This window comes from Natator depressus, chromosome 11 (assembly GCF_965152275.1).
Source record: "Natator depressus isolate rNatDep1 chromosome 11, rNatDep2.hap1, whole genome shotgun sequence".
NCBI lineage: Eukaryota > Metazoa > Chordata > Testudines > Cheloniidae > Natator > Natator depressus.
In genome coordinates, this window is record NC_134244.1 from 40,298,348 (window position 1) to 40,324,881 (window position 26,534).

Genomic DNA, 26,534 nt, shown 5'->3' on the forward strand with positions numbered 1-26,534 from the left:
GGTTTCCAGGCTACAGAAGCACATTTTTGGAAGAGGGGGGGGGCTTCATAACAGTAGCAGATGGATTTCTTTTCTCTTCAAAAAAATATTTGTAGTATCAATAACCATAAGAAAATATGTAACTATATTATGAGGACCTTGGTGAAATATATTTTTAAAAATCTGCCTGAATGGCATTTCAAGCAGACTCAATTGTTCATACACTAGCACCCAAAATAATTCCACCACAGCAGTGTTGTCATAGGGGTTTGGCAAAAGGTTTAGGAGAAAAAATACAAGCCAATTCAAACCAGTCATGTACAGAACTGACTTGACTAAACTGAACATGTCAGCTTCAGATCCAGTAGATTCTAATCACAAGCCGTCATCATGTTGTAAGAACATTTGGATCACAAGGATACTTGCATTTTGATGAAAGACCTAGAAAAACCCATGCTATGGAAGCATAGGCATCATCACTCCTGATTCACGGCTGTTTGGTCTTTGTAGCTAAAACTTGGCCTGCCCCTGCTTTTCAGAGAATACATACTAACGGCCAAGAATACATACTACTGTCCTATGCCGTTACTGATTTTTGTAGGGTTTTTAAAAACTGTACGTTAGGAAAAGAAAATGAATGCAGGATGCAGTAACAGAAGTCAACCGTAAACAAAGTAAGAATCACCGCTGACACTCTTTACCCTTCCAGGATGGTATGTACATTACAAAACATCCCTGCAGCTGTTTTGCAATGTGATTTGCATGAGATAAAATGACAGACTATTTATTAACAATGATAGATTAGGAGTAAGGTAATCTCGGATCTCTTCAGCTATTATGGAAGTTTGAGGCTACAGTGCCCTGAAGACAGTTTAGAGAAGACTTCGGTATATGTAGAGTTTGGGTGTGTGTGTGCTTTGCAACAGGGACTAAAAGACCCAATACAGATAAACATTGGCTGGGATAGGCTCTAAATCCTGGACGGTTGCAGAGGTTACTTATAGCAGTAACCGGGCTGGAAGAGCCTCGTGGTGCTGTTCGGGGGCTGGGGGGTTGGCAGGGACAGAAAGGCAGGGCAGGGCTAGGAGAGGCTGAGGGCTGCAGGGCCGGGGCCCGGCGTGGCTGAGGAGGCGGGGCTCGCCTCTCTTCGTCACTTAGTGCAAAGCCTGGGAGTCTCAGGAGAACAACGGGCTCATTCAGCGTGTGGCAGCGAGGGGAGCGGCTGGGGAGCGCCAGCCGCAGTCTGGTGAAGGGCACAGCGCAGGAGCAGGTCTTCGCTCCCCCCTCGGTCCCCGGCCGGAGCCGTGAGAGCAGATGGCCCCCGGGAAGACGCTCCTCTACCTGTCCCTCTTCCCCTGCCTCGCCTCCGCCTTCAACCTGGACACCGACAATGTGATCCTGCGGAAAGGGGAGCCGGGCAGCCTGTTCGGCTTCTCCCTGGCCATGCACTGGCAGCTGCAGCCGCAGGACAAGAGGCTGTAAGTGCCCCCCTCCCCGCCCCCGGGAACTTCCCCCTTCCCCTCCGCACAGAAACTTTCCCGCTGGAGCGCGGCGCGGGGCCCCCTGCCCCTCCCCGGCAGGCTCCTGGACCAGCGGGAAGAAAGGAGCCAAGGGCGCCGCCAGGCTGCCGAGCCCTGGCCCGCTGCCGCTGCTGGCTGCGCCCAGCCCCGGCCGGGAGCCGCTCTCCGCCGCCTGGGGGGGGTCCCTGGGGCGGGCGGGGGACCCTGGCATCTGTCCGGGGCGACCGGGCAGGTTTCAGACTGCGCCGCCTGCTCCCGGGCTGAGCTGTGTGGAGCTGCGGGCTGGGCGCGGGCCGGGGTGTGTGTTTCACAGGCGAGCCCTGCAGGTGGGCGCGGGTTAGCGGCGCTGCAGCGTGTCCCCTCCCTCCCGTTCTCCTTCCTTCCTGGGCGCTCGGTTTCAGGGGTGTGTTGGCCGCTGCCTCGGCCCGGCCGAAGCCAGCGGTTACTAATGCAGCTGGGGCGCGCCCGGGCAGCAGCACTGGTTGGGGTTTGGGTAGCTGGCGGCGCCGCTGCGGGAGGGACGGGACTCCGCGTGTTGTGCGTGTTACGAGTTCTCCGCAAGGTGCGTGCGGCTCTTTGGGTGCGGACTTGCACGGGCTTCTGACTGCAGGGCACGGAAAAGAGACTTTTTTTTTTTCCAAGGGCGGAACAACCACCTGTTAGGAAAAGTTGTGTAGATGAGGACACCAGATGCTTTTCAGAGCAGGGGAAACCGTGTGGCCGCCGACAGGACCTACTGTATATTCGCATTGGTTTAACTCAAAATGTCTGAGCTGAGCTTGATTGTTTAAAAGCCAAGGGGCAAACCAAAATCTCTGTACTGGTGTGCACTCGTGCAGCAGTCAAGGGCGAGCTCCGTCATAAATGTCTAGTTGAAAACCTCACACTTTTTTTCATGTCATAATGATTTAAAACTAAAGAGGTTTCTTCGGGGGAACAGCAATACTGCAGAGAGACGTGTTTTCCACCAGGCTCTCACTGACCTTGCATTCTTGGTCACTGTGAACAAAGAATTCCGAAGGGGCGTATGACAACAAAAGGACCTTGCCCCCCAAAGGACTTCAGTGTTCTTAAATCAAGCCAGCAGCAGTGGTATCAGAATGAAGCGCTCAGGAAAGCAAGTGTACTCCTCTTAGGGAAAAGCAGACTGAAGCAAATGAAGAAACAGATGCATATTAGTAAATCTTTAGTTTTACAGCATCAGTATTTACCGTCGATTTTTAAATCTGCTCCCATTTGTGCAGAAATTGGTTAGTCTCTAAGGTGCCACAAGTACTCCTTTTCTTTTTGTGAATACAGACTACCACGGCTGCTACTCTGAAACCTGTTTATTATAACTGTACTGATGAGCTGTACTCTTGCTGCATAATCACAAAATGCTGATCTGTGCTTTTTCTCTCTCTTTGCTGATGTAGGAATTAATCTAGACATTGTCCTGAGATGAAGTAGGCTATTTCTGATAAAATGTGAATTGAATTTTTGAGTTAAAATAATCTTCCTAGGTTCTGGCTGACTTACATGATGACTGGATCAAAAGCAATCCAAGTGATGATATGTGTGTATTTCTGCAATAGAATCACTGGTGTTCAAGACTGAACCTGCTTCACACTACAGATGTGAGCTCCTTCTGGAAGGGCTGGGCAAATAAATCAGGTGTTTCCAACATAACCATGATAATAAAGGCCTTGTTCATGGAAGACCCGGAGCAAAATAAAATGTTCCTTTATATGGCTTCAGGGAGACCCATGGCAGTAACTGAATGCAGAAGTATTTGGTCCTGTGTGAAATTGGTCCAATAAAAGATATTACTTCACCCACCTGGTCTCTATAAATCTGAACACATTTACAGATTTTACTGTATATGTTATCTATGGGAGATATCATACTATGTGAGGATTTATGAAAGACCAAAACTAATATTTTATTTTAATTCAAAAAGAAGAGCATGGAGTCCAAAGAGAATCCATAGTGCATAAGAGAAGAAGTGAAGCCAGCAAGAAAGTTACCTGATAACCTTACTTAAAACTTCCAGGGCCACATTCTGCCCTGACTTGTGCTGTATACAATTTCATTGATTTCAGGGAGGTTGCATGGGTTTAAATCCAGAGCTATAAGAATTCCATAGTTATTGAGGACACAAACTTCTCCAATGCTAAAGAATGAAAATCTAAACCCAAAAAATTGCCTTTTAGAATCATACATCATGGTCCTATGTAACAGCTTATGCATGTGATTCTTGAAAGCTTGTCTCATTTTACTTTTTCTCAATAAAAGAATTATCTTAAGTTTATTAGAACCCCATGGTACTGTCAATGCTGCTAGTAAGTGTATCAGAATGTGCAGGGACAATTGCAGTCATTCATGGGTCACTAATAATCCTTTGGAAGGCAGTCACGGTACTCTGAGTCTGTGAAATTTAACTAAAAAGAAAAGGAGTACTTGTGGCACCTTAGAGACTAACAAATTTATTTGAGCATAAGCTTTCGTGAGCTACAGCTCTCTTCATCGGATGCATTCAGTGGAAAATACAGTGGGGAGATTTATATACATAAATTGTTTCATATACATAAACATTGTTTCATGTTCTCTATGTATATAAATCTCCCCACTGTATTTTCCACTGAATGCATCCGATGAAGTGAGCTGTAGCTCACGAAAGCTTATGCTCAAATAAATTGGTTAGTCTCTAAGGTGCCACAAGTACTCCTTTCCTTTTTGCGAATACAGACTAACACGGCTGCTACTCTGAAACCTGAAATTTAACTGAAACTTCTTAAAGATTATTAGCATGAAATTGCCTTGTCCATACCTGAGAGCAATCCAAATCTGTGGATGGAGAAAACCCATAGATTCTTTCAACTTTGACATGGCTTTCTGGATCTAAACTTTCATGGAAAGGAAAAAAACAAAATTCTAAAAAGACAAACCAAACTACAGTAGCTACATTCAAAGGCTGCTAGGTACTTTGGGTATGTAAAGACACTTTGACCACTTTTTTCTTTCAATCTGACTCTCCCAAAAGTAGAATAAGGAAGGATGGTCCAGTGATTAGAGTACTAGCCTGGAACTCCGGAAGCCTGGGTTCTGTTTCCTGCTTAGCTGCAGATTTCTTGTGTGACCATGAGAAAATCTATTAAAATGAGAATGTAGCACTTCCCTACCTCACAGGGCTGTTGTGAGGCTAAACAGGTGACAGATTGTGTGGGGCTCAAACAGTAATGGAGACCAGATTAGGATAGATAGAAACCCTTACAAGATGATGATGATATTGCCTTCCAGAGGTTTTACATTTTTTAAACTGTCTGGGGCAGGAAAAGTGTTTTGTCTATGGGTCAAATCCTGAACTCCTTATTCAGGTCCAATTTCTGATGTAACTGATTATGTAACTGACATCAGAATCTGAACCTGTTTTTACTCAGCCCTTACTTAGACAAAAATCTAATTGAAGATGATGGAGGTTGTGCTGGAAAAAAAAAACGGAGAAATTCTAAATGAGAACTTCCAGACTTGATCTTATGTTTGCAAAATTAATAGCACTCATTTTCATAATTCCTATTTGGAATGCCTACTGGGTACTGATCCTAGTGGAAGCTATGCCAAACATGACTGGTTATAGGCAGGACAAGCTGTGTCTACTGTCCAGGTGTTCCAGGGAGGTAGGCCAACCAGTGGGAGAGGAGTTGACAGAAATTGAGCCCATATGTTGCTTAAAAATGATTCTTTTCACTGTCACAGCTGAGAATAAGGCTATGGTGAGAGGGAAGTGATGATGGAATACCTGTGAATCCCCAGCTATATTTCTCCTTTTCAGCATGTTTTCCAGCTCTTTTGTAAAGATCGTTTTATACGCAGCCATGACCTCTTTTGGCATGGGCCCTCATTCTAAACTGAAAAACCTTATAAAATCAAAACTGAATACATTTGTCTCATGCCATGTAACTGGATCTTTAGCAAAAAAACAAAACAAAACAAAAAAACAACAAAAAACAAATAAACCACAAACAACCCAACAACAACCAAGCAGCAAATAAAGAAGGCTCAGACACCATCATTTGAATCTAGGAATATATTACCCATTTCAGCCTGTGAATGATGAAGAGGGTGATAAAAGCAAACTAAATTTAATTAAAGGCAACCACAGTTATCGCTGTTACATTTCCTTAATCTCTTCCTCCTCCTGCCCCTTATCTGATGAGGTTTTTAAGATAGATAGATGATTTTCATTTCCCTACTGGTAGTGTTTGAGTCAGTGAGAATTGTTAAAATCATCAGTAGGATGAGGGCTGGAGAAGTCTGAAGAAGTATAACTCAGATAAAGGGCTAACAGCAGTTGCCTTTAATAAAGCACAGCGTTTGCTTTTGATCATCCTTTTCCTCATTCACGGGATGCAATGGATAATATATTCCTAGAGTCAAATGATAATTTAAACAAATATTTATAATTATAAAACGAGGACTTTATATGTACGGTCATAATGATATTTGTAGATAGAGTAAAATGTCAAAATTCATGTTTACTCCATGGAGTTACTTTTGATTTAGTTCTTTGCCAAGTCACAGAGATTGAAAGAATATCAGCCTGAATGTTGTGAATTAGACTGCTAATCGTATGAGCATTTCGTCTGTGCGTAACTTTACGTGCATGAGTAGCCCCAGTGAAATTAGTATTTTGTATAGATTTAAAGGGATAATATTTTGTTAAGGCAAGACAGGAGGAGATGGCAGAAGTCAAGATTCAAGATGTTGAGGACCTAGATGAAGGTTGCTGTAACCCAACAGTATAGACTCAGTCTATACTGATGGAAATGGTTTTTCTGTCAGTGTTGAGTGACAGTAGGTAGGTCCATGGATTTTTCACACTGAGTGCTGTAACTATGTCAAAATAAGTTTTAAATCAGGCCCTAGTCTTTAGGCACATAAATACTTTTGTTAATCTGGCTCTTCATGCCTATATCACTTTGGAACATATGACTTAAGATCCCTGGTCATGTCAATGGTTTTGAAAATTTTGCCCTTAGAGTAGACTCTGTGCTCTCTTGATTCTCCTACTGCTCTGACTGTTCTTCCAGTGTCTTTGGTGGGTGATCCATTTTCTCTGATCCTTTGAGATTCTGTCCTTGTGCCCATAGATGCCGACTCTGTGGGTGCTCCAGGTGGGGAAAAAATGAGTGGGTGCTTAGCAGCCAAGCTACCTCTCCCACACCCCCAGCACCTCCCACCCACCCACCACGATCAGCTGTTCCACAGTGTACAGAAGGTGATGGGAGGAGCAGGGATGGGGTGCGGAGGCGGGGTGGGGGTAGAGCGGGGGCGGGAAGAGGCAGCCCGAGGGTGGGGTTTTGGTGGAGTGGTGGCAGGGCCTGGGGCTGAGCACCCCCAGGACAATTGGAAGCTTGTGCCCCCTCCTACACATAAAACTTAAGTCAATCTAGCTATGTTGCTATGGGGCATGAAAAATCTACCCCCCTGAGAAACATAGTTAAGCTGATCTAAGTCCCAGTGTAGACACCGCTGGGTCGATAGAAGAATTCTTCCATTGACCTACCTACCTCTAGAAGTGACGGATTTACTACAGTGATGGAAAAACCTATTCTGTCGCTGTGGTGTCTATGCTACCACGGTGTAGCTGCAGCACTGCAGCAGTGCTTGTAGTGTAGACATACGCCTGTTCTCTCTCACATCCCATACTTGGCTAACCTAATCCAGAGGATTCCTTTCCGCCTTTGTGTGACAGTAGGTCAGTTTGTAGCTGCAGATTAGACAGATTAGAGGGGGCAAGATGAGTGTCAGAGAGGCTGGAGAGGAGAAATAGGGTGTGGAAGTTGAGGTGTGAGAGCATTACGGCCTGGGAATGGGTTTGGTGTTAGCAATGGAGAAGAAAGAGATTTTGGAGAGGATACAGAAAGAAAAGTGATAAGATCATTGATATCAATGTGATGGGAGAAAGGGAGGGAACTGAAAGCGATTTGGTTTGTTAGCATAAGTGACAGGGAGAATTATGGAATTTTCACCAGTGGAGGAGAAAGGGAGGTTTTGCAAGGAAAGATAGAGCTCAGGTTTTTTTCCTCTGCATTTGAGTTAGCTGTGGCTCATCTCAAGAGACAGTTGATAAGGAACTATATGCTGTAATAAGTGTGCCACACATAGAAAGCAGTCTCTTACCACCGTTCCCATTACCTGGCCCAGTCTCTTGACATGGGTTGAAAAAGGTTACTACTATCACGAGAAAGGGGTCACTTATGACTCCCATTCCTATTACAACAGATGGAGGAGGAGGAGAGATTTCGGAGTTCAAGGACAGAACTCTGAAGGACATTGACGTGGAGGATCATCACCCACTACAGGAGAGGTTGAAAGAGTGGTCAGAGATGTAGGAGGAGAACTGGGAGCAAGTGGGGTCTCTGAGCTAATCTACACTAAAGAGTTGCCCTGGTTTTACAAAGATGTGACTTAAAAAAAAAAAAGGTTATATAGTTAACCTGGAACAAAAGGCTGTGTGGACACTCTTATTTTTGTTTGTTTAAATCAAGCTTAGTTCAGTTTAGTTTAACTTGACCAGGAACTGGTTTAATTTAAATTGAAACAAGCAATTATTAAACCAAAAATAAGTGTTCACACAAGGCTATTACCAAAATGGTTTAGAATCACATCGCTAGATATTTAAGTTTAAAAGTTTAATTTTTAGTTTTAAAACTGATACTCTAATTGGCACAACTTTGTCCACTTGAGAGAGCCACTGAAGCCTATAGCATCTTGAGAGCTTCAAGGCAAAAGGGAGGCTGAATTATGTCAAAAGATTGAGGAGGATAACACTGCAACAATGTATTTCTGCAAACACATGCACCTACTGTACTATGAATTGTAGGACTTGTCATTTTACAGTGGAGAATGTTTAAACAATGTAAAATTGGAATCTTGGAATAAGCAACCCATTCATGATCTCAATGAAGCTATTCCCTGCAGTCCGTTTCTCAGGCCTAGTCTACACTACACTCAGAAAGTTTTACAATGTAGTTCTACTGGTAAGGGGTTTGATTTTTTTTTTTCCTGACATAATTATGCTGGTAAAAGCCCTAGTGTAGATGCAGTTATATCAGAATAAGGTGCTTTATACATCTATAGCTTATTTTGCTTTGCTGAATTGGAATAAGATGTGCAGGTATGAACACTCTTATGCGGGTAAAACTGCATCTACACTGGAGGGATATTGCTGCTTCAACTGTGCGAGTAAAGTTAAAGCAGTAAAACTTTTAAAAGTGTAGGCAAAGGCCTCAGACTGTACCCACTCTAATTAAGCAAGAGAACAGGGTGACATATTTCTTTAGCACAATGTCTTTTAAAACAGCATTGTTAAATATTAGGACCAAACAAAAGAACAATTCATTGCTTTGTTCCTTTGACTTCAGGGGGAGTTTTGCCTAAGGAAGGACTGTAGGATTTCGCCCAGGGTGCATAATGATGATAAATAGCCTCAAATTCAGTCTCCAACTTTCAAAAACAAGTTAGACCAGCAGCTGCAATTAAAGGTTGTGAAACTTTTTTTTTAACTATTGGAAGATGCGCACAGCCAATCACTCTGCTTGGTTTAATAGATTTTCATCTTTAAGTATGTTGAGGCTGAGGGCCAAATACAGTCCTAATGTGAGCCCGTGCCATTTCATTTTCTTTGATGGAGTTTCAGTAGCTTATATGGGGGTTGAATCTGGCCTTGACTCTTGAAAAGAGGATATGTGCAGATGGCAGCGATGATGAGCTAAGAAGCAGTATGGGTTGATAGGCTCTATCTTTCTGATTTCAGAAAGTCTCGGGCAGCTCCATTAGAAATCCTTGGAAGCTCTATTAGTCTCTCATTAGATTGGAACAATAACATTGTGTTTGGAACAATAACTAACAGCATCCGGTGAAGTGAGCTGTAGCTCACGAAAGCTTATGCTCTAATAAATTTGTTAGTCTCTAAGGTTCCACAAGTACTCCTTTTCTTTTAACGGTGTTCTGCAAGCTGAGATATTACTGTGTGCAGAAAACATGGATGTGGCAGCCTTTGCAAGAACATCTCTATAATATAACTAGGCTTGGAAGGATTAGATTTTTATTAGTGAATGTCGATAAACGTCGATTTCACCGCATACACCAAACCAACACACAATTTTTCCATTGATGGTAAGTGAAATGTACAGATAGGCAAAGTGGAAAAAAAATGTCGCTTGAGAACTAATTTGAGTTTGATTTAAGGATATTTAATTTGCATATTTTGACACGGGATGCTGACAATTTGTATTTTAACAGTTATAAAGCTGTACATGTTTGAATCTCTGTGTCTACTGTCATTGACCTCCTCTGCAATTTCCTACAACTGGGAGAATTTTAAACAGATAACAAAACAAGTCAATATTTATTTTTAAGATTTAGCTGTTAAAATGATAAACATTGAATTCAGCCAAGCCTAAATATAACTTGTTCTTTTTACCAAAATTGCTTTAAGTTCCTACTCTTCCCTTTTATTGCACTCACCCTTTCTGAAAGGGGTGAATTTGTGATTATAGTCCAGTATTCAAGACAGTTTTTATTGCATAATATTACAGTATATAAATCAACCTTCTGAACATCATAAATGGCTAGCTTAGTCAATTCTGATGTGATCAGAGTACAGTATTGTCTCAGAAATAGGAAAGGAATCAGATCTAAAAACTAACCTTGCATACTCCCAGACTGAAGGTGAGGGTAGGCCAGTGCAAACAGAACAAAAATTGTAAATAGTCAGTGCAAACAAGGGCAGACCTTCAATTGGGGAAAGAGGGAGAAAGCAGTTGTCCTTGTTCAGTTTAAATTAATATTGGAATGTACGGGTTGAGGACAGAAGGAAAAGAATTCTTTTGTCAAGCGTTCATGCTGTCCTTGAGCAAAGGTAGTGAGTTATAAAAATCATTGAACTTAAATCCAGTCCAAGAACTATGCATAAAAGTTATTGGAAAAAGAAAGGGCTGAACAGTAACACAGCTGTTCTGCTCCTTTCTTCCAGACTAGGCGGATGTAGACATGCACAGACAGATGGGCAGACCTCTGCCATGTAGTCAGACACATACAACACAATCATGCCGCCTACTTAAACTGTAAACCTCGTGTCTTCAGTGAAGCTATTGATGAATCATTCTTTTGTCCAAAAGGGTCATAATACTTAACACATCCATTTTAATAATAAGTAAAACATCTGGTACCTTCCAGACTGAGAATGCGAGATGTCAGTGGGATGGGGTAAAGTTTATCTGAAGACCATGACTGTTACCAGCAAAAGTCTGAGGAGGGAAGAACTGAAGAAGAGTCTGTCCCCCAGCCCTCATTGTTCAAATGAAAACTGAAACCGAAGGGGTGATGTCGGCTGTGGCATACTTGCTATTTGTGTGTGTTGCTCCAATTCCAGTCTGTACAGAAATGACTCCTGGAGCTAAGAATTGAGGCTCTGTGTAGAATCAGAACCCTGAAAGCGTCAGCTGGCAAATAGCTTCCCAAGCACCAGTTGCAGCATTAATCTCATGGACTGGCACACGAAGATTTGTATCGCTTTTTAGAGTGAAACTGTGACCCAATCAGGTGAAGAGGGGAAGAAAGAGAAAGCATGTGTGTGTCAAGATGAAGAGGTGTAAGAAAGTGCCTTCAGAAGCATGTCTTGTGCATAAAACAGGGCCCACAATGCTGTGTGAGGTGTTGTTTCAAAAGAGCAGAATTTGGGACAAACATGCCATTTAGATTTTCATTTGCACAGTAGCATTTGAAAGAGCATTGTGTGGTCTAATATTCTAGAGACAGGAGTCTTAAAACTTCCTTTTTATATCTAGAGAAATCTTCCGCTCACAATTTCAGTTCCCCTCTCGTAAGTATGCTGAGGAAGAAGCTTTTAGACTTGTCTCTGCAGAGGGAATAACAGTGAATTGGGCTTGGAATGAAGACACAGATTGGTGGTGGTGAAAAAAAGTGGCTGGTATGGAGCAGTAACCTTGGAGATTGCAGGAATTTCCACATTGTTGCAATTGCATGTCAGATTTTTGTTAGGAAGAATTAATCCTTTTCCATGCTTTAATTTTTTTTTAAAACAATTTAACTATTATGGTTAATAGGGATTTTTTTTTGTACTGAAATTAAATAGGTGCAACCACTAGTGTGGATGGAGTTATATTGATTGATATTAAGGTGGCCTTATATCAGTACAGCTTTTCCCCCTTTGCTATAGGAATAAGCTATATACACCTTTATTTAGATGTATCTGCACCCACTCTTGGGAGGGTAAGTGGTACAGTTTTTGTATGCATACAAGCCCTAATTCACCCCTTTCTTCCAATCATGATGCCCAGGCAGAAAAAAGTCTCTTTCCTCGCGTGCAAGGAATGAGAAACAGTCTAAGTTTTAAATAGCTATTTCAGTAGAAGCTTCAGATAAAGTTGGTTGGATCTGGCTCATTTGATGGACTGAATTTGTAACAGGTTGGAGCCATTGTAAATTTGCATAATGGAGTTATCAAAGTGGGGAAAAAAGTCATATTATCTAAAGTTTGTTAGAAACCTGTTTTGGTAATAAACAGTCTTAAAAAAACAACCGGTATAGAATCTTTCATCTGATGATCTCAAAGCAAGTTGCAATAGTGGGTGTTAATTCATTTTAGAGAGAGGGAAAATGTGGGAAAGTGAGATTAAGTGATTTGCACAAAATTTTTGTCATAGAAATAGCTGAGCAGATTAAAATGCTGCATGCAATGCATATGTTTTTAAAATACAACTAACCTTGATTTTTAAATAATGCAGATAACTTGCCATTCAGAAACAGGGCAGGTAGGCTGACTTCCCACAAATGGTATTCCATGTGAGGCTAATTACAGAGGAGATTGGTTTCCAGATCTAATTTATTGCTGTCTGGTTTCTCCATCTCACAAAATAAAACAACAGTTCCCAAATCAGTATATTGATTAGATGCCTGGTGTTTTTATAGGCATAAATCTTTCCTCAGCCACAGTGTGTGCCAGTCCAATTTTTTTTTGTTAAACTAGGCAAAGCTTCACTCCAAACGTGACTGTCATTCTTTGCAAAACTGTTATCTGGCAAATTGCTCATAGAAATAGTCAGATCCGCTGTAGAATAACTGTTGTTAAAATCCATTCTGTGGCACTGTGTGGTGGCTTTTTTTTTTTTTTTTTTTTACATTTCAAAATCAAGTTGGAACGGGAGAAAACATCTTTATCCCAGGACTGGTAGAAACAACGTGGTTTGGGAAGGTCAGATGGAAAGGAATAAAACTAGGCTAAAGGAAAGGCGGCTAGTAGGTCGATGAACTCTAAAAACAAGCAAGCGAAAATGATCCACACCAAATGGACAGACTGCGTTTAACTTTTTAACTGAAATATATGTTGCTATAAAGTTACCATCTTATGGTAGTATGCTTGCTAAGACTTGGGGTATTAAGATGCAAATATACTTTGGGACATTTTGAAAGAAACAAGTTGTACAAAATGATATGGAAATTCATGAGTAATGCATATATTTATTTCTAAGAAATGAAAAAATTGCAATTAGTTTCAGACATACACAAGCAAGCTGCTATACAGTAAATAGCCACATAAGGATCCAGCCTAGAAAAAAGAAAGATTTGTTTAAAGCGTTATCTTAGTGGATTGTATCTGTTACTTTTAAATGACTGTTCTCTTTAACCTTTATCATACCTATAAAGTTTATAAACACTTAAAAATAATGGAGCCTCAGGTATCGTAACTTGTGTGTTGTGCTCAGAGCCCTTCTGCACCTTTAGCATAGGATGTGTGGTACTGGTGATAAAATGGAACATCCCCATGTATCTAAGAAATGAGAGCAATATGTGCCCAGTACTTCTTAGAGGGTGCATACAGGTATTCTTGCTTGGCAAACAAGAGTCCAGTTGAGCCATTTTATTTTAATGAGCAACTCAGAAGTATTCTGTTGTAAAATATATGGAAAGAGACTCTCCTGTACAACGCTCAGGAATCTTAGTAAAACCTTAAAGCAGTGGTTCTCAAATTGTGGTTGACAAAGCACTTTGCTGATGTGGTCCATGTAGAGCTGGCTCTGTGCATGATGTTGGCTCTCTTCCTTGTTTCCAACTGCTAAATCACAGCTAAAAATACGTTTTCCTAATATTACTTTCCCATGTAAGCAATTGGTGTAGTTTCTATAGGGATATTATGATTGGGAAGGGTGGAGGTCCCCAGGATCAAGAATGAGAGACGCTCCACAAGGTGCTCTCTCTGGTTGTAGTACACACCATGGAAAAGCGCCTTAGAAGCCCTGTTTTAGTATACTGTACAGAACCTGCAGTCTGTATTTTACAGTCAGTAATAAGCTCCTCAGCAACATCTAAGATCAGGGGAGCTGCAACTAGGGATGCTGGGGGTGTGGAAGCAACCCCTGGCTTGAAGTGGTTTCCATCATATACAGGGTTTACAGTTTTGTTCAATGGCTTTCAGTATCCCCACTATAAAAATTGTTCCAACGCCACTGTCTAAGCTATGCTTGTACACTTCTTTATGCTCGTGCATCCTTCTCCCAAGGGAATGAGGAATCTTGGAGATACCCGTATATACCAAGACAGAGTAAGCATGCACCATCTTTTCTATAACTTCATCTGCTGACTCGAGTCTAAAGAACATTCTACACTGCATGGGACTTGAGTGCCAAATGAACAATAACTGTGTAAATAGCTGAACTGCTGATGAAGAGTTGGGGCCTGATTTTTATCAGAACTGCTGAGCTCCTACAGAGTTTTGGGTGGTCAATTCTTCTGAAAATCAGGCCCACAAGGTACATCTTGTAAATGCACAGCAAAACAAAACCGAAAGCAGCTTCTGAATGTCTCCTCACGCTTACAAAGCAGTGTGCTTCAAAGTAAGCGATGTTTGTATAAGCACAGGTTGAAGTTCAAAAGAAAATGCGTGTTTATTCAGGGCACACCCAAACTAGGCAACCAGGTGTTGCTGATCACAAGTCTGTTGTTGACATGTCTGAAGCTTTCTTGGTTCAATGTTCATAGCTGTTTATTTTTTACCATTTTTGATAAAGGACCACTGTTATAACTTTATTTCCCTGTTCTACCATACATGGTGCTAAAGTTTTGTAATCATTAAACCTACTGGCTGCATCTCTGGCCTTTGCTTTCTACAGTGAAACATGATGAAAACTGCTCACTGTTCTCCCACTTATAAACTTCTTCTTGGTGTGAGCCTTAGTCTCTATTTATTGGAGCCAGGTCCTAGGTGAAGGTGACATAATGCACTCATTTGAAGCTGTCAGAAAGAAATCCTTTTTTCATACATACCAGAGAATAATACTGGATGGATTCTGAGCACAGAGGATAACTGCATAAGCCTAAGTTGCATTTTCATCTGCACAAATTGTACTTGGTGAGACTGAGACTTTTGTTGATTGTGAGTGTGATGTCTCCAGAACAGTGATTAGCAATCAATGTTTTTTCTTTTCACATATTTTTTTTCCCTGCGACATGTAGCAGGGAAACATTAGCTATTGTCAGCTGAGCTCCAACTGAGTTCTAATAACTAGAAATGGGAGAACTCATATGGCCTAACTTTCAGTCTACAACAATATCAGAGTCTCAAAAGTTGTACTTGAGCTCCAGCGTTGTTTGCCTCATGTTCTGTTTAAATCAGACTGAAAAGGAAAAAGCATGGGAAAAAACCGTGTGTGTGTGTGTGTGTGTGTGTGTGTGTGTGTAAATGATTTTAACTTCAGAGGCTTAAGCTCTCAATCTTCAGTTAGTTTTGTGAACAAATAAGTTGTTCTGAGACCTTGAAAAACCTTGAACTCCATCCAGTTTGTCCGTTCCTACTCACCGTAAAATATAATACCATATGGCAGTTTTCCCCTGTCCAGTCCACATGTGGAGAAAGAGGGAGATCTGTATCTCTTTATGAATATCTCATGAATTTCAGTTTACCTCCTTGATATTACTCTGTACGTATGTATGGAGTTAAACCAAAGAGGCTGTTTGGGTGTTCTGAATAAACATGCAACTCCTTTTGAACTATGGTCTCTATTAGTATAAAACATTATAACAGATTGGTCCTCTTCCAAGTGAGGTGACTATCTGCGTTTTCAGTTTATTTGAATAAACTGAAATCTTCTTGCAGGACTTATCTAATTGCACATTTCCTTTCTGATTAGGCTTGGGATTTAAGGAAAAGTTTTTACTGCAGTAGAAAGAAGAATTTTCTTATTAAAACTCTATAAACTTATTATTTGAATTTTTGATAGTAACCCTTTTTGTCCTGTAATCTGCAGTTAAATGAGGGCCATGATGGTTTTAACACTGGAGTCATGTTGTTGACTTGTGTGTATGTTGACTTGATGTTGGCAACTATATATAGTGTTGCCAATAAGCTATTCAGAAGGGACTATTTGCTGCAGAGTTAACAATTATAAGGGGCACAAACTGCCAATATTTGAGAAAAGTCATAGAAGTAGCATCTATAGGACTGAAGGGGTGTTTCTGTTGTCGTAAATCAACACCTTTTGAGAAAAGTAGCGAGGTTGATGGAAAAACTCTTCCATCAAGTTGTTTCTACAGTGGGTCAGTCAACCTAACTACACTGCACAAGGCTGAAATTTTTCACACCCCTGTAGCTAAGTCAACCTCAGTTTTAGCTGTAAACCGGGCCTAAGTCACAGTCTGACAGCAGTGTGGGCGCTCACCCATGTTTGGCCAAAGAGTGCTGTCAAAGCCTGTAATGAGAGAGTCACCTGGACAATGCCAACAGCATATGGTTTTAGAACTGAGATTTATCTTCCCAGCTACTAAGATTTGCTTCACAGAGACTCTAAAACCCAGAACTGTGAATGTATTTGGGGAGTTGGGTAAGGGGTTAAATCAATAGAGAAAAATCAATAGTTCATTTTCATAGTGAATGTGTGTAGACTGGGTGATCAGAACATAACTAATAAAGCTTTCTATGAACATGAGAATATAATATACCCAGGAACTAGACATCTAAAGCTTTTTCAAATTGCTTTTGGGAAAGCAGTGCAAACCAGCCTTTTCCACATTCTAATTACTGCCCTTCTGGGTACACACTTCAGAAAAGCAGCACGGTAGATTATGTACATGGGTGTTGCCTTTTATTTTATGAGGCTCTTAGTTGAAAGAGAGAAGCCTTTTGTAGAGTGTATGAAGAAAAGCTGATGCAAAAATAAGAGCTATAACCAACAGGTTCAGACTTTTCAGGATAACTAAGCTAATAGAAAGTGAGTCTAGTTACAGCATGTTTCTGGCAGATAGGAAATATGGAGCTTGTGAAATCATGGTCATTAGAAAAATGAAGTGCAATAGCAGATCAAACCTAATCACTAGCTTCTCTGTGACAAGCTTCTGTTGACTTCATTTCAGTGGGACTGCTTGCAGAGTCACCTACTGGCACATATTCCAGTGCCTCCTTCAAGCTACCTACTAAGACTACTGTGAGGGGAATCTCTGCTGCTCTGGATCCCTAGTATGTTTCAAGCTCCTGGAGCCTGAATGGAGTCAAGCCACTACCCTAATCTAGGGGGCCTGAAGGCACACTCTCAGGGCACAGACCTTCCGTCTGGCATCCATCTCTGAGTTTTGGAACCCACTGGCTGGCTGCTCTGGGTGCCCTCCAGACTTCCAAGTACTTAAACACATTCTCTCTCAGAACTCCACCGAAAAGGTGTGGAAAAAGTTTAACTCTCCCAGTACTACCAGTTCTTGTGTTTTGAATGTTTCGGTTCTAGAAATGTCTCCTCCATCTCCTCTTTCTCATTTGGTGGTCTGTAATAGATCCCTACCCCTTTTATCTTTACCCAGAGGCTTTCAACTGGTCTGCATCTCACCTCCTTCTGGACATCAGAACAAGTGTGTAGATTCTTGATGTAAAATGCAGCACCTCCTCTCTTTTCCCTGCCGCTGGTCCTTCTTGAGCAATGGCTAGCCGGCTCCAAAGTTAGACAAAAAGAACTGCACATAGGAAATGGAAAAATGCATTTTAAAAGGAACTTTTGAACCAAACAAATCATCTTTGTAGTTTACCAGAAAAATATAGTTTGTGCCAAAATACTGTATCTGCTGGGTCCCTGCTGGGCTCCTGCCAGGGGGCACTTACCTTGGGCAGCTCCCGGTTGGCGGCACAGTGGGTCTAAGGCAGGCTCCCTGTCTGCCCTGACCCCACTCAGGCACGTTGGCACCTCCTCCCCATCACGAGCCGGGCCACCCCCCCACCCTGCCAGCCAGTAGTGCACCACGTGGCCACCCCTCTCCCGGAAGGGGCCAACACGCCTCTGCAGCCCTTGGTGAGGGGCATGTGGCTCCGCATGCTGCCCCTCTCTGCAGATACCACCCCTGCAGCTCCCATTTGCCACAGCTCCCATGTTCCCGGCCAATGGGAGCTGTGGGGGCAGTGCTTTCAGGCAGGAGCAGCGCATGGCCTCCCCTCCCCCCGCAGCCATGAGGATGCTGGCTGCTTCTGGGAATTGCAGGGGCTGCGGCAGGCTTGGGGCCTTAGGGGCAGGCAACCCCGCTGTGTTGCTGCGGCGGAGATCGCGATCAGCTGGGAGACCAGGATCGACAGGTCGATTGCGATCTACGGGTTGGTGACCACTGCTGTAGATGTAATGGATTTCTGGGTACCCAGGACTGAGAGTCACCTTGTTTCCCTCCTGCCTTCTGTGTGAGGGAGACTTGCTTGTGCTTAACTGGGTGTCAGTTCTGTGACACCACCGTCAAGCACTCTCTTCTGTGCAATGCTGGTCCTTATTTTGCCAGGCATAACAATCGGTGCACCCCAGTCCCTGAGTCCCTTTGAAGCACTCCCCTTTGGTGTCCAGCCTTTGAAGTGTATCTCAAGATAAGATAAGGTTCTCTTCCGTGATGACTTCCCTATAACTGTTGACTTCATATGTAAATATGTGTCTGGGGTATTAGCTCACAAAGCTGAATTTACATGCCAACAGGCAGGTGAATCAACATCCGTTGTCTCCTAGGAAACATGTTCCCCACCTCTCCTGTAATACAGAATGTAATAACATATCTTTAATATACATACATAACTTCTTATCTAGTATTTGTATATGCCTTTCATAAACTATGTTAATGACTGTTGTAACCCTGGCTTTCATTTAAGACCTCACATGACATTCTTTGGTGAACCCAAATGTACATACCAGAATCAGGATATTCTTGTAACCTTCTGGCCATTTGGCATTGAGGGGTTTTTGGGTCAGAGTGAAGATCTGCAAAAGAACCTTAAAATCTATATGTAATAGGCTCTTTGAATGAACATGAAGGAGGAGCATTTGTTTTTCAGATTAATTTATTTGGGCACAGAACCATTGGGGTTGACCCCCTTCCTATACACCAGAACAGAGCCTAGTTTTGCTTTGTAGTTACTTACCCTGCCCCTTCTGGTGCTGTCCATCTCTTCTCCCATTCCCTATGACACAATCTGCTCTTTAGGGAGAGCTGTACTAGTTACATGAAAACCATAATCCTTTAAACATCAGGGGTTTAGAAAACAGGTTAGTGATGTGTCTGGGAAACATCTTTACACTGATAATTTGAAAATACACCAATGGAGTCATAGAATCATAGTACTGGAGAGGACCTTGAGGGGTCTTCTAGTACAGTCCCCTGTACTCTAGGACTTCACATATTAATGACCTAAACATACCCATTGGTACAAACTGTAAATGGTGTTTATCCTTGTAGAAAGAGTCACAAAGTGGTTCTGCGCTAACATAATCACCTGTTGGATTTTTGGGAGATCTTGGGTGTTGAGGGGAGAAGGAGGGCTGATCTCTTGATGATATGCCATATAACTCATGTGCATGTTAACAGGAATTACGCAAGTATACAGAGAGAAGAATAGACCCCACTAGGTATTTAGGCAGTGACTTGAACTGTTTGTTTTTCATCACTTCTGAGAGTTGAATCCAATCATAAAGCAGAGATGGTGTCTGTGACACTAGAATTTCAAATAAAACTTCTCTGTTGTATTGACCAGCTTGTTTTAGCAATGTGTGTGGTGAGCTGTCTACCTTCATTTTTAAAAAGCCAACAACAGTCAAGACATTTATAGGGACAGTGCTCACTTGGAGATGCCTGTAATAACTTGTCTCAGAATGGGTTGGAACAGTGCTTTTACACGTACAGGGCCAATCGTGTTCCTACTGAGGTCAATACAAATCTTTCATTAACTTCTAGCACAATCTGCTCTGACTGTACACAGAATGTTTCCCACTTGACTTTCTCCCTGTGATCTCTTCATGCTTATGGGCTGTTCCCATCTTCTAAATGCCATGTTCATAAATGCCTTTAATATAGAATTATTTACAAGTGTTGCAAGAATGGAATTGCCCCTGCTTATGTTGAGAAAGAGGTTTGAACTTGGGATCTTCACTGCTAAAAGCATGAGCATCTACTGCTTGAGCTCAAGGACTAGACTCCTTAATTGGCAGCATTGGCAGCCACAAAAACTTAAGGGGACAAAGACTCAGTCTCCTGCTGAAGGTTATCCAGATGCCTCAGTCAGGATCAGGATCATATTGTGCTGTGGTAGAAATTGTCTCTGTCCAGAAAAGCTTAAAATTTCATCTGATATGAAACCAGTGAGTGTGGCAAACAAAAGGAGTGTATTGCTGGGGGGAGGGAGAGTGGGTAACACAAATAGGATTAAACTATGGTTTGTAAATTACCAGTAGTCCTTAGAGCTCTTCTTTCTGGTCAATATAATTAAACTCTTTGAAAACCAAGCAGTAGGAGTGTGGGAGAAAAAGCATTCAGAAGAGAATCACTCTCCTCCATAGCAGTCTGTAAAGTGACAGTTCAGCCACTACAGCACTTGCCTTCATCACTTTCCTAATTTCATGTTCCTTGTGTTTATGCTGCAATTTTTTTGAAAAGGACAGTGGTGCACAATATCTTACACTGTTCCCAGTAATAGCAACCTTAAATTAGACATTTGTGGTGGATGAAGGTAACCAAATTTTAAACTGCTGATACCTGTGACTACTTTATTCAGCCTATTTGTAGATACAAGTAATTTGTTACCCAGAAAACACTTTCAATAATGTCTTGTGGTCCTTTCTAACCCTATCATTCTATGGCTACTCCAGTCCGCATAATGGTGATGAGGCTGGGATCATTAACATAATCCTGTCTCTTTAAAAGAGAGCATGGCAAATACAGGGTGTGTGAACAGGATTTTCTTTCTAGTATGTTAATTGGATGTTGTCCCTTTCAGTTTTTCATCCAGTTTGGTGTTTGGTCTAAAGTTGATATAATGAATCACTGAAATTATTTTTCTTATAGAAATATGTTTACAAAATGTTATTGTCTCTTGTAAAGTATTGAGACATGAACAGGATAAAGACATTCACTAGAGATGGGAAAGCATCCAGTAAAGTTTGGTCAAGTGATAAAGTGGTGAGGGCTATGAACAATTAACTTTTAAAATAATCTCGTTGATACGTGGTTTTCATCTTAACTGCAGGTCCCACTTCACAAATGATGGATATGTTTACATGAAAAAAAATAGGGGGGGAAACTGAGATAGTTTTGAGTTGCCACTACTCCCACTTCTATTTTTGTTACCACAGTTTTCATTAAAGTTTAAAGGATTCTGCAAGCATATAATGCTGCAGTTCTCTCTCAGTCACTTGTTAAGTTTCTCAAGTGTTACTGATGAAAGCAGAAAGGAATTTAAATTAAAACAGTCTTCTGGTTAGTATTACATATAGACTGTTAAACTGGAAATCTATTGCTGGTTTGTTTGATTTGCTTGATATTGCAGTAGTTTATAATTTTTTAAGCACTTCATTGGACTAGATTTGATGAAACTACGTTGCTTCCATCTATTTATTTGAAATTCAGACCTTTTCAGTGAACAGTGGTCAGCAACAGTTGGCAAATTTGGACATCAGATCCACCTAATAGTGTCTGGATGGCCAATTTCCACCTCCTCTCCCTTATTAGAAATGTGTATATATACTGGAAGTTTTCGTTTTAAAAAAATCATGGGGCAGATCCTGCTTTAGCTGAAATCAACAGGAATTTTGCTGTTTTTGGTGGGGGCGAGGGGGTAGTATAGTTCCCCATATACTTTTGGAAAAACAAGTAAGTTTTGTCTCCATAATTCTGTCTGTATAGAATGATTATTAGTGTTGTACAGCATTACTCTGTAAAGTACTTTTAACTATAATGAGCCATGGCTTCAAGCGCCCACAAACAACACAGTGGTTGGCAGGGATTGAATCTGGGACCTAAGCACCAAGAAATAGGTCTCTTTCAATTGAGCTAAAATGATACCTTGGTAGCGGGATTTAGTTAAATAGGTGTTCTTTCATGCAGACCTGGAGTTAAAACTTTGCTCCTCCAGTGCCGTAGCCTTAAAACATGCATGTTCTCTTCAGATTTGGACATTAGGTTGGGAGAGTGATGGAGCAAATCCATATATTGTAAGCCAGCTGCTGATCAGTGTTTGAGGTTGGAGGAGGGAACTACCATAGTCATGACCAAAGGCACCAAGCTCAAAAAAGTAGTTGAATTATCGCTTTAACTAATGGCACTGTCACAAGGTCTCTGCTCTACCTGTGACACAGTCACTCTGTTCCCCAGGTTGGGAAAATGAAGGAGGTCTGGTGACTGTGGTTGGGGAGTGGGGAGGTCAAGTAGGCTGATTAGGCCTGGATTAGATAAAACAGAGGCCTGTGGAGAGCCAGAGGGAGGAGGCCTGTGGAGAAGGCAGAGCTCTTCTTGCTGATCAGTATAATTAAACTCCTTTGAGAACCACGCAGTGGGATTGTGGAAGAAAAAAGGATTCAGAAGAGGATCGCTCTCCTCCATAGCGGTCTGTAGAGTGAGGGCGAGAAGGCCAAACTCTAAGCAAGAAGTCCTGGGAGTTACTGCTGGGAGAGCAGACCGATAGGGAGGAGAGGCTGGGGCAAAAGAATCTTCTTGGTTTGAATTCCATTTGTTTTATGCCCCCTTATTGGCGGGACTTAATTAATTGGACCCCAGAAGGGAAATCTTGTTCATAGTATCTTGGAGTGTCTGGTATGGAGTGAGGTGCTCTTTGGAGAGGGGGAAAAAGGAGGCAGGCTGCTGCAGAGCCACCCTAGTCCATGAAAGTGGAGCTGTGGAGGTGGCAACCTGGCCACAAGCACAGAAGTAATAATTCCCTTAATTAATCTTAATTTGGAAAACTCAAATTCTTAATTACTGGGCTATGATTAGTTAAGGGAGAATAGAAGCCTTGTATTCAGCTAGGAGGTAACAGTTCAGCTATGTCCAGTGGCGGAATGATCCTTAACAGAAGTTGTGCCAAGGGTGAAATAGTAAGACTACTATTAGTAGTTCATTTAATTACCTTGCAATTTCACTGGCTAACAGAGAATGCCACCGGTAGTATAGTACACACTTAAACCAAATGAATGTAGAAATGTAGACTAATGCAACATTGAGTCTGATTCTGCAACACTCTGTTAATGTACTTATCTGCATTCATGGTCCCTTTGAGGTTATTTGCCAGTAATCAGCCCTAAGTCTGCACAACTGAAATTGTAAAAAGTTAAGGTTCTGACAGCAGTGCTAACTTGCTATACATCTTCTATATTTTATGGCTTACATTTTATGACATAGTATCAGAGGGGTAGCCGTGTTAGTCTGGATCTGTAAAAGCGGCAAAGAATCTTGTGGCACCTTATAGACTAACAGACGTATTGGAGCATAAGATTTCGTGGGTGAAGAAGTGAGTATTCACCCACAAAAGTTTATGCTCCAATACGTCTGTTAGTCTATAAGGTGCCACAGGACTCTTTGCCGATTTTATGACTCAAATGGTAATATATTAAGCTGCACATAAAGTAGAAAAATCAGTTACAGAACCTGAACCTTTGAGTCTCTGGTGAGCACCCACATGTTGCTCCTGTTGACTCAACTTTCAAAATCAGACTATATTTATAAAGGTGTCTAAATATGGATCTAGAGGCTGACTTTAGGTACTTGTGTTTGAAAGTTTTAGTCATATCCATTATGCAGTAAGGGAGAGCTTGCAATAAATAGGCAAATCATCCTCGGAAAAATTCAAGAACTCACTTAAACTCCATTTTCACAGTAAGCATTTTGTTTTTAATCTTTATTGTTTCCCCTGCCAATATAAACATCTTTTAAAAAAAAAATCCTCTTTTGTTCTGGTTCCTTGGGAGGAAGGGGTTTTGATCACCAGCAAAAGAGCTAAAATAGACTCCAGAATGCACACAGCTGCAGAAGCAATTATATTTCTCAACATAAGCTCACATTTATTTTTTGTTTCAGTTCCTTTCATTAAAATTTTTTTAGAATAAGTAACAGTCCAATGACTACTCAAATGTAAAAAAGAGATTATCAATCTGTAATGATACTCATGTTCATCCATCAGAACTCATCCAGGCAACATACAATCTGATTCATTTGGACTGCCTCAACCAGGATGAAACTCACCCTGGTGCATAAGGCCCAGCATCACTAGCTTTGTGCACATCTCATCATTAACCAGAGATTGAGCTTTACTTTGTGACAGTAGTTCAGTAATTTCTGTTATGGACTTCTGCTATTTAAGAATGATATGCAGGGTGAGTAGAGTGCATTGTTCATGCATTGGGATGCTTGACTTGCACCTTTACAGTAAGTTTTGCTTGATTGATTGAACTAAAGATTAATTGAACATTATTAGGAATGAAAGAAATTAAAATGTAGAGTTAATAGTTCTCAGCATGTTTACAATGACCTGTGCTGCAGTGCCTGAAACTGTCTTATGGCCCACTCTGCTGTGCTCTACAGGGCAGACCTGTAGTGCTGCAGCATAGATTAGTTCCACCACGTTTTAATACCTTTTTGGGCACTACTTGAAAATGCATTCTAGAATGTACCAATCTAATTTAAACCCGTTTCACTAGAGCCTGTTCATGACGTGCATGATTGTTTAACTGTCTTGTGCATCTGATAAAATTTAAGGTTTGTAGCACCATTCAGCAGTAATTTATGTAAGATGATTGAAGATTTTTCTTGGTTCATGAACCTGGTACAGTAATAGTCTCGAAGGACAAACAGCAGCTGCCTAGGCAAAAACCATCTGAAAAATATTTAGACTTTTGGGGACTATGCTAGTGCAGCCACAAGCTGATAGTACTTAGATATTGGATTTTTTTAAAAAAGGTAACCTGGAAAATCAAATAAAGGTATGCTCTCTTTTTTGCTCCTTTATGATGAGTAAAGAAGGCCTGAAGTAATTTTAATAGAGCTGGGAATTTTGTATTGATTTTTTTTCAGCAGAAAATGCAGGTTCTGAAAAACTGAAATCTTGCAAACTTTTTCCCGTTAGGAAAATCTAAACAAAATATTTTGTTTCAGGTTGAACTGAATAGAAGCATTTTAGTTTGAACCAATCAAAACATTTTGTTATGGGTCAGTTAAACATTAATATATGTGTGTGTGCGTTGCCATGTTGCCTCATGGGAATTCTAGTTTGGGTGCCACGTGCCCTCATTTTTTTTTCTGTGGGCTGAGCTTCCGGGCTGGACTAGACCTTCCATGATTCACCATGATCTGGCCTCTTGTTGAATTGATACGATGCATTGTGGGAATGGCATGAGCAAAGTAACTCATGGGAAATGTAGTCTGGCTGGGGAGCCCAGCCTATGGAGGAGAACAGGGCCACAAGGCACTCGAACTACAGCAGGTTGTAGCACATTATACCACAGCAGGTCAGGAGGACACAGATTAACGTTGAGTTGAGACAAAATTAAGCATTTTAATTCCAGAATGTCAAAATGTTTAGTTTTGATCAGAAATGTCAAAATGAAACATTTAGAAACAGATTTTTGGAACTTAATTCTGTGAAAAATTTCATTTCAATTTTTCATCCTGATTTGGGATGAAAATTTTTTTCCAAATACTGTAACAGAATTTTCCATTGGATGTAAACTCTGATTTTCTATCAGCTCTAGGTTTTTAAATTTTCAGGGTTTTTCAGGGTCACCTTCTGTACTACTGTTGAAGGTGAACTAGCCATAAAGAATCCAACTTGATTCTCAGATCACAGGCTGAATTTGCTTGAATGGCAATTAGGGAATTTTGTAAACTGAGCATATTTCTAATGAAATCATTAGATGATTGGAGAACCTCACAATGCCATGGTTACACAATCAGTTTTCATAGAACCACCATGCTTTGAGAGAGAGACTTTTTAAATGATCTACTTAAAAAAACAATTAGAAAAATTGTCATGGTGTAACTATGCCATCCTCCTTCAATAGTTTACAAATCAGATCTCTACTGACATATCAAAATAGCACCCCCTGATTCTACTCTTGTTACTTCTCTCAAGTTACTCAAGTTCCTCAAAATATATAGTTTTCTATTTCTCTCTCAACAGATTGCTGGTTGGAGCACCTCGGGAGAAAGCCTTTCCATCCCAGCAAGCCAACAGAACTGGAGGGTTGTATAGCTGTGACATAACATCCCCAGAGACGCTTTGCACTCGTGTCCTCTTTGATGAGAACAGTAGGCTCTTCCATATTTTTCTTTGGAGTGAAGCAATTGCCTGTTTTTGCTTATCAGATGTAGGCCTCCATGGTCTTTCCCACTGAATATAGCATCTTTCTTTTTCTTAAAATCAGTGATCACAAGGAACACTTATTCTTATCCTCTTTAAATGTTTTTACAGCTTTTCTTATTTAGTTATTGAATGAAAACAAGTCTTAGCTTAATTGCTAAAGCAATATTGATGACTTTGAATCCAGATGTTTTGCTTACGATCATGTTTTTCAGTAAGTGTAAGTTATATCTTAATTTAAAAAAAACAAAAAAACAAAATCCTTTTTCACTGATCTAACTAATCCTCCTCATCAATTAAGGTTTTGTTGTATGGGTAAAGTGTATAGACAGTGCCACCTACAGGCTGTTTCAGGTACTGTATGGAGTTGTTAACAAATATTGAATTAAAATTAACAAGGAGTCTTT

At 41.1% G+C, this 26,534-nt stretch overlaps 1 protein-coding gene across 6 annotated transcripts in view; it reads left to right on the plus strand.

Annotated features, from left to right (window-relative positions):
* The first annotated feature begins 1,143 nt into the window (after positions 1–1,143).
* The window catches only part of ITGA6 (integrin subunit alpha 6), a 62,961-nt gene continuing 37,570 nt past the window's right edge, over positions 1,144–26,534 (plus strand). For 4 of the 6 annotated variants that reach the window (XM_074967594.1, XM_074967595.1, XM_074967596.1 and 1 more), the window contains exons 1-2: positions 1,145–1,457; positions 25,948–26,075. In XM_074967594.1, coding sequence (XP_074823695.1) covers positions 1,294–1,457; positions 25,948–26,075 — 292 coding nt within the window. In that variant the 5' untranslated portion in view covers positions 1,145–1,293. Of the gene's footprint in view, positions 1,458–25,947; positions 26,076–26,534 lie in introns of all 6 variants that reach the window. The other 2 variants (XM_074967591.1, XM_074967592.1) reach the window with 1 other exon arrangement.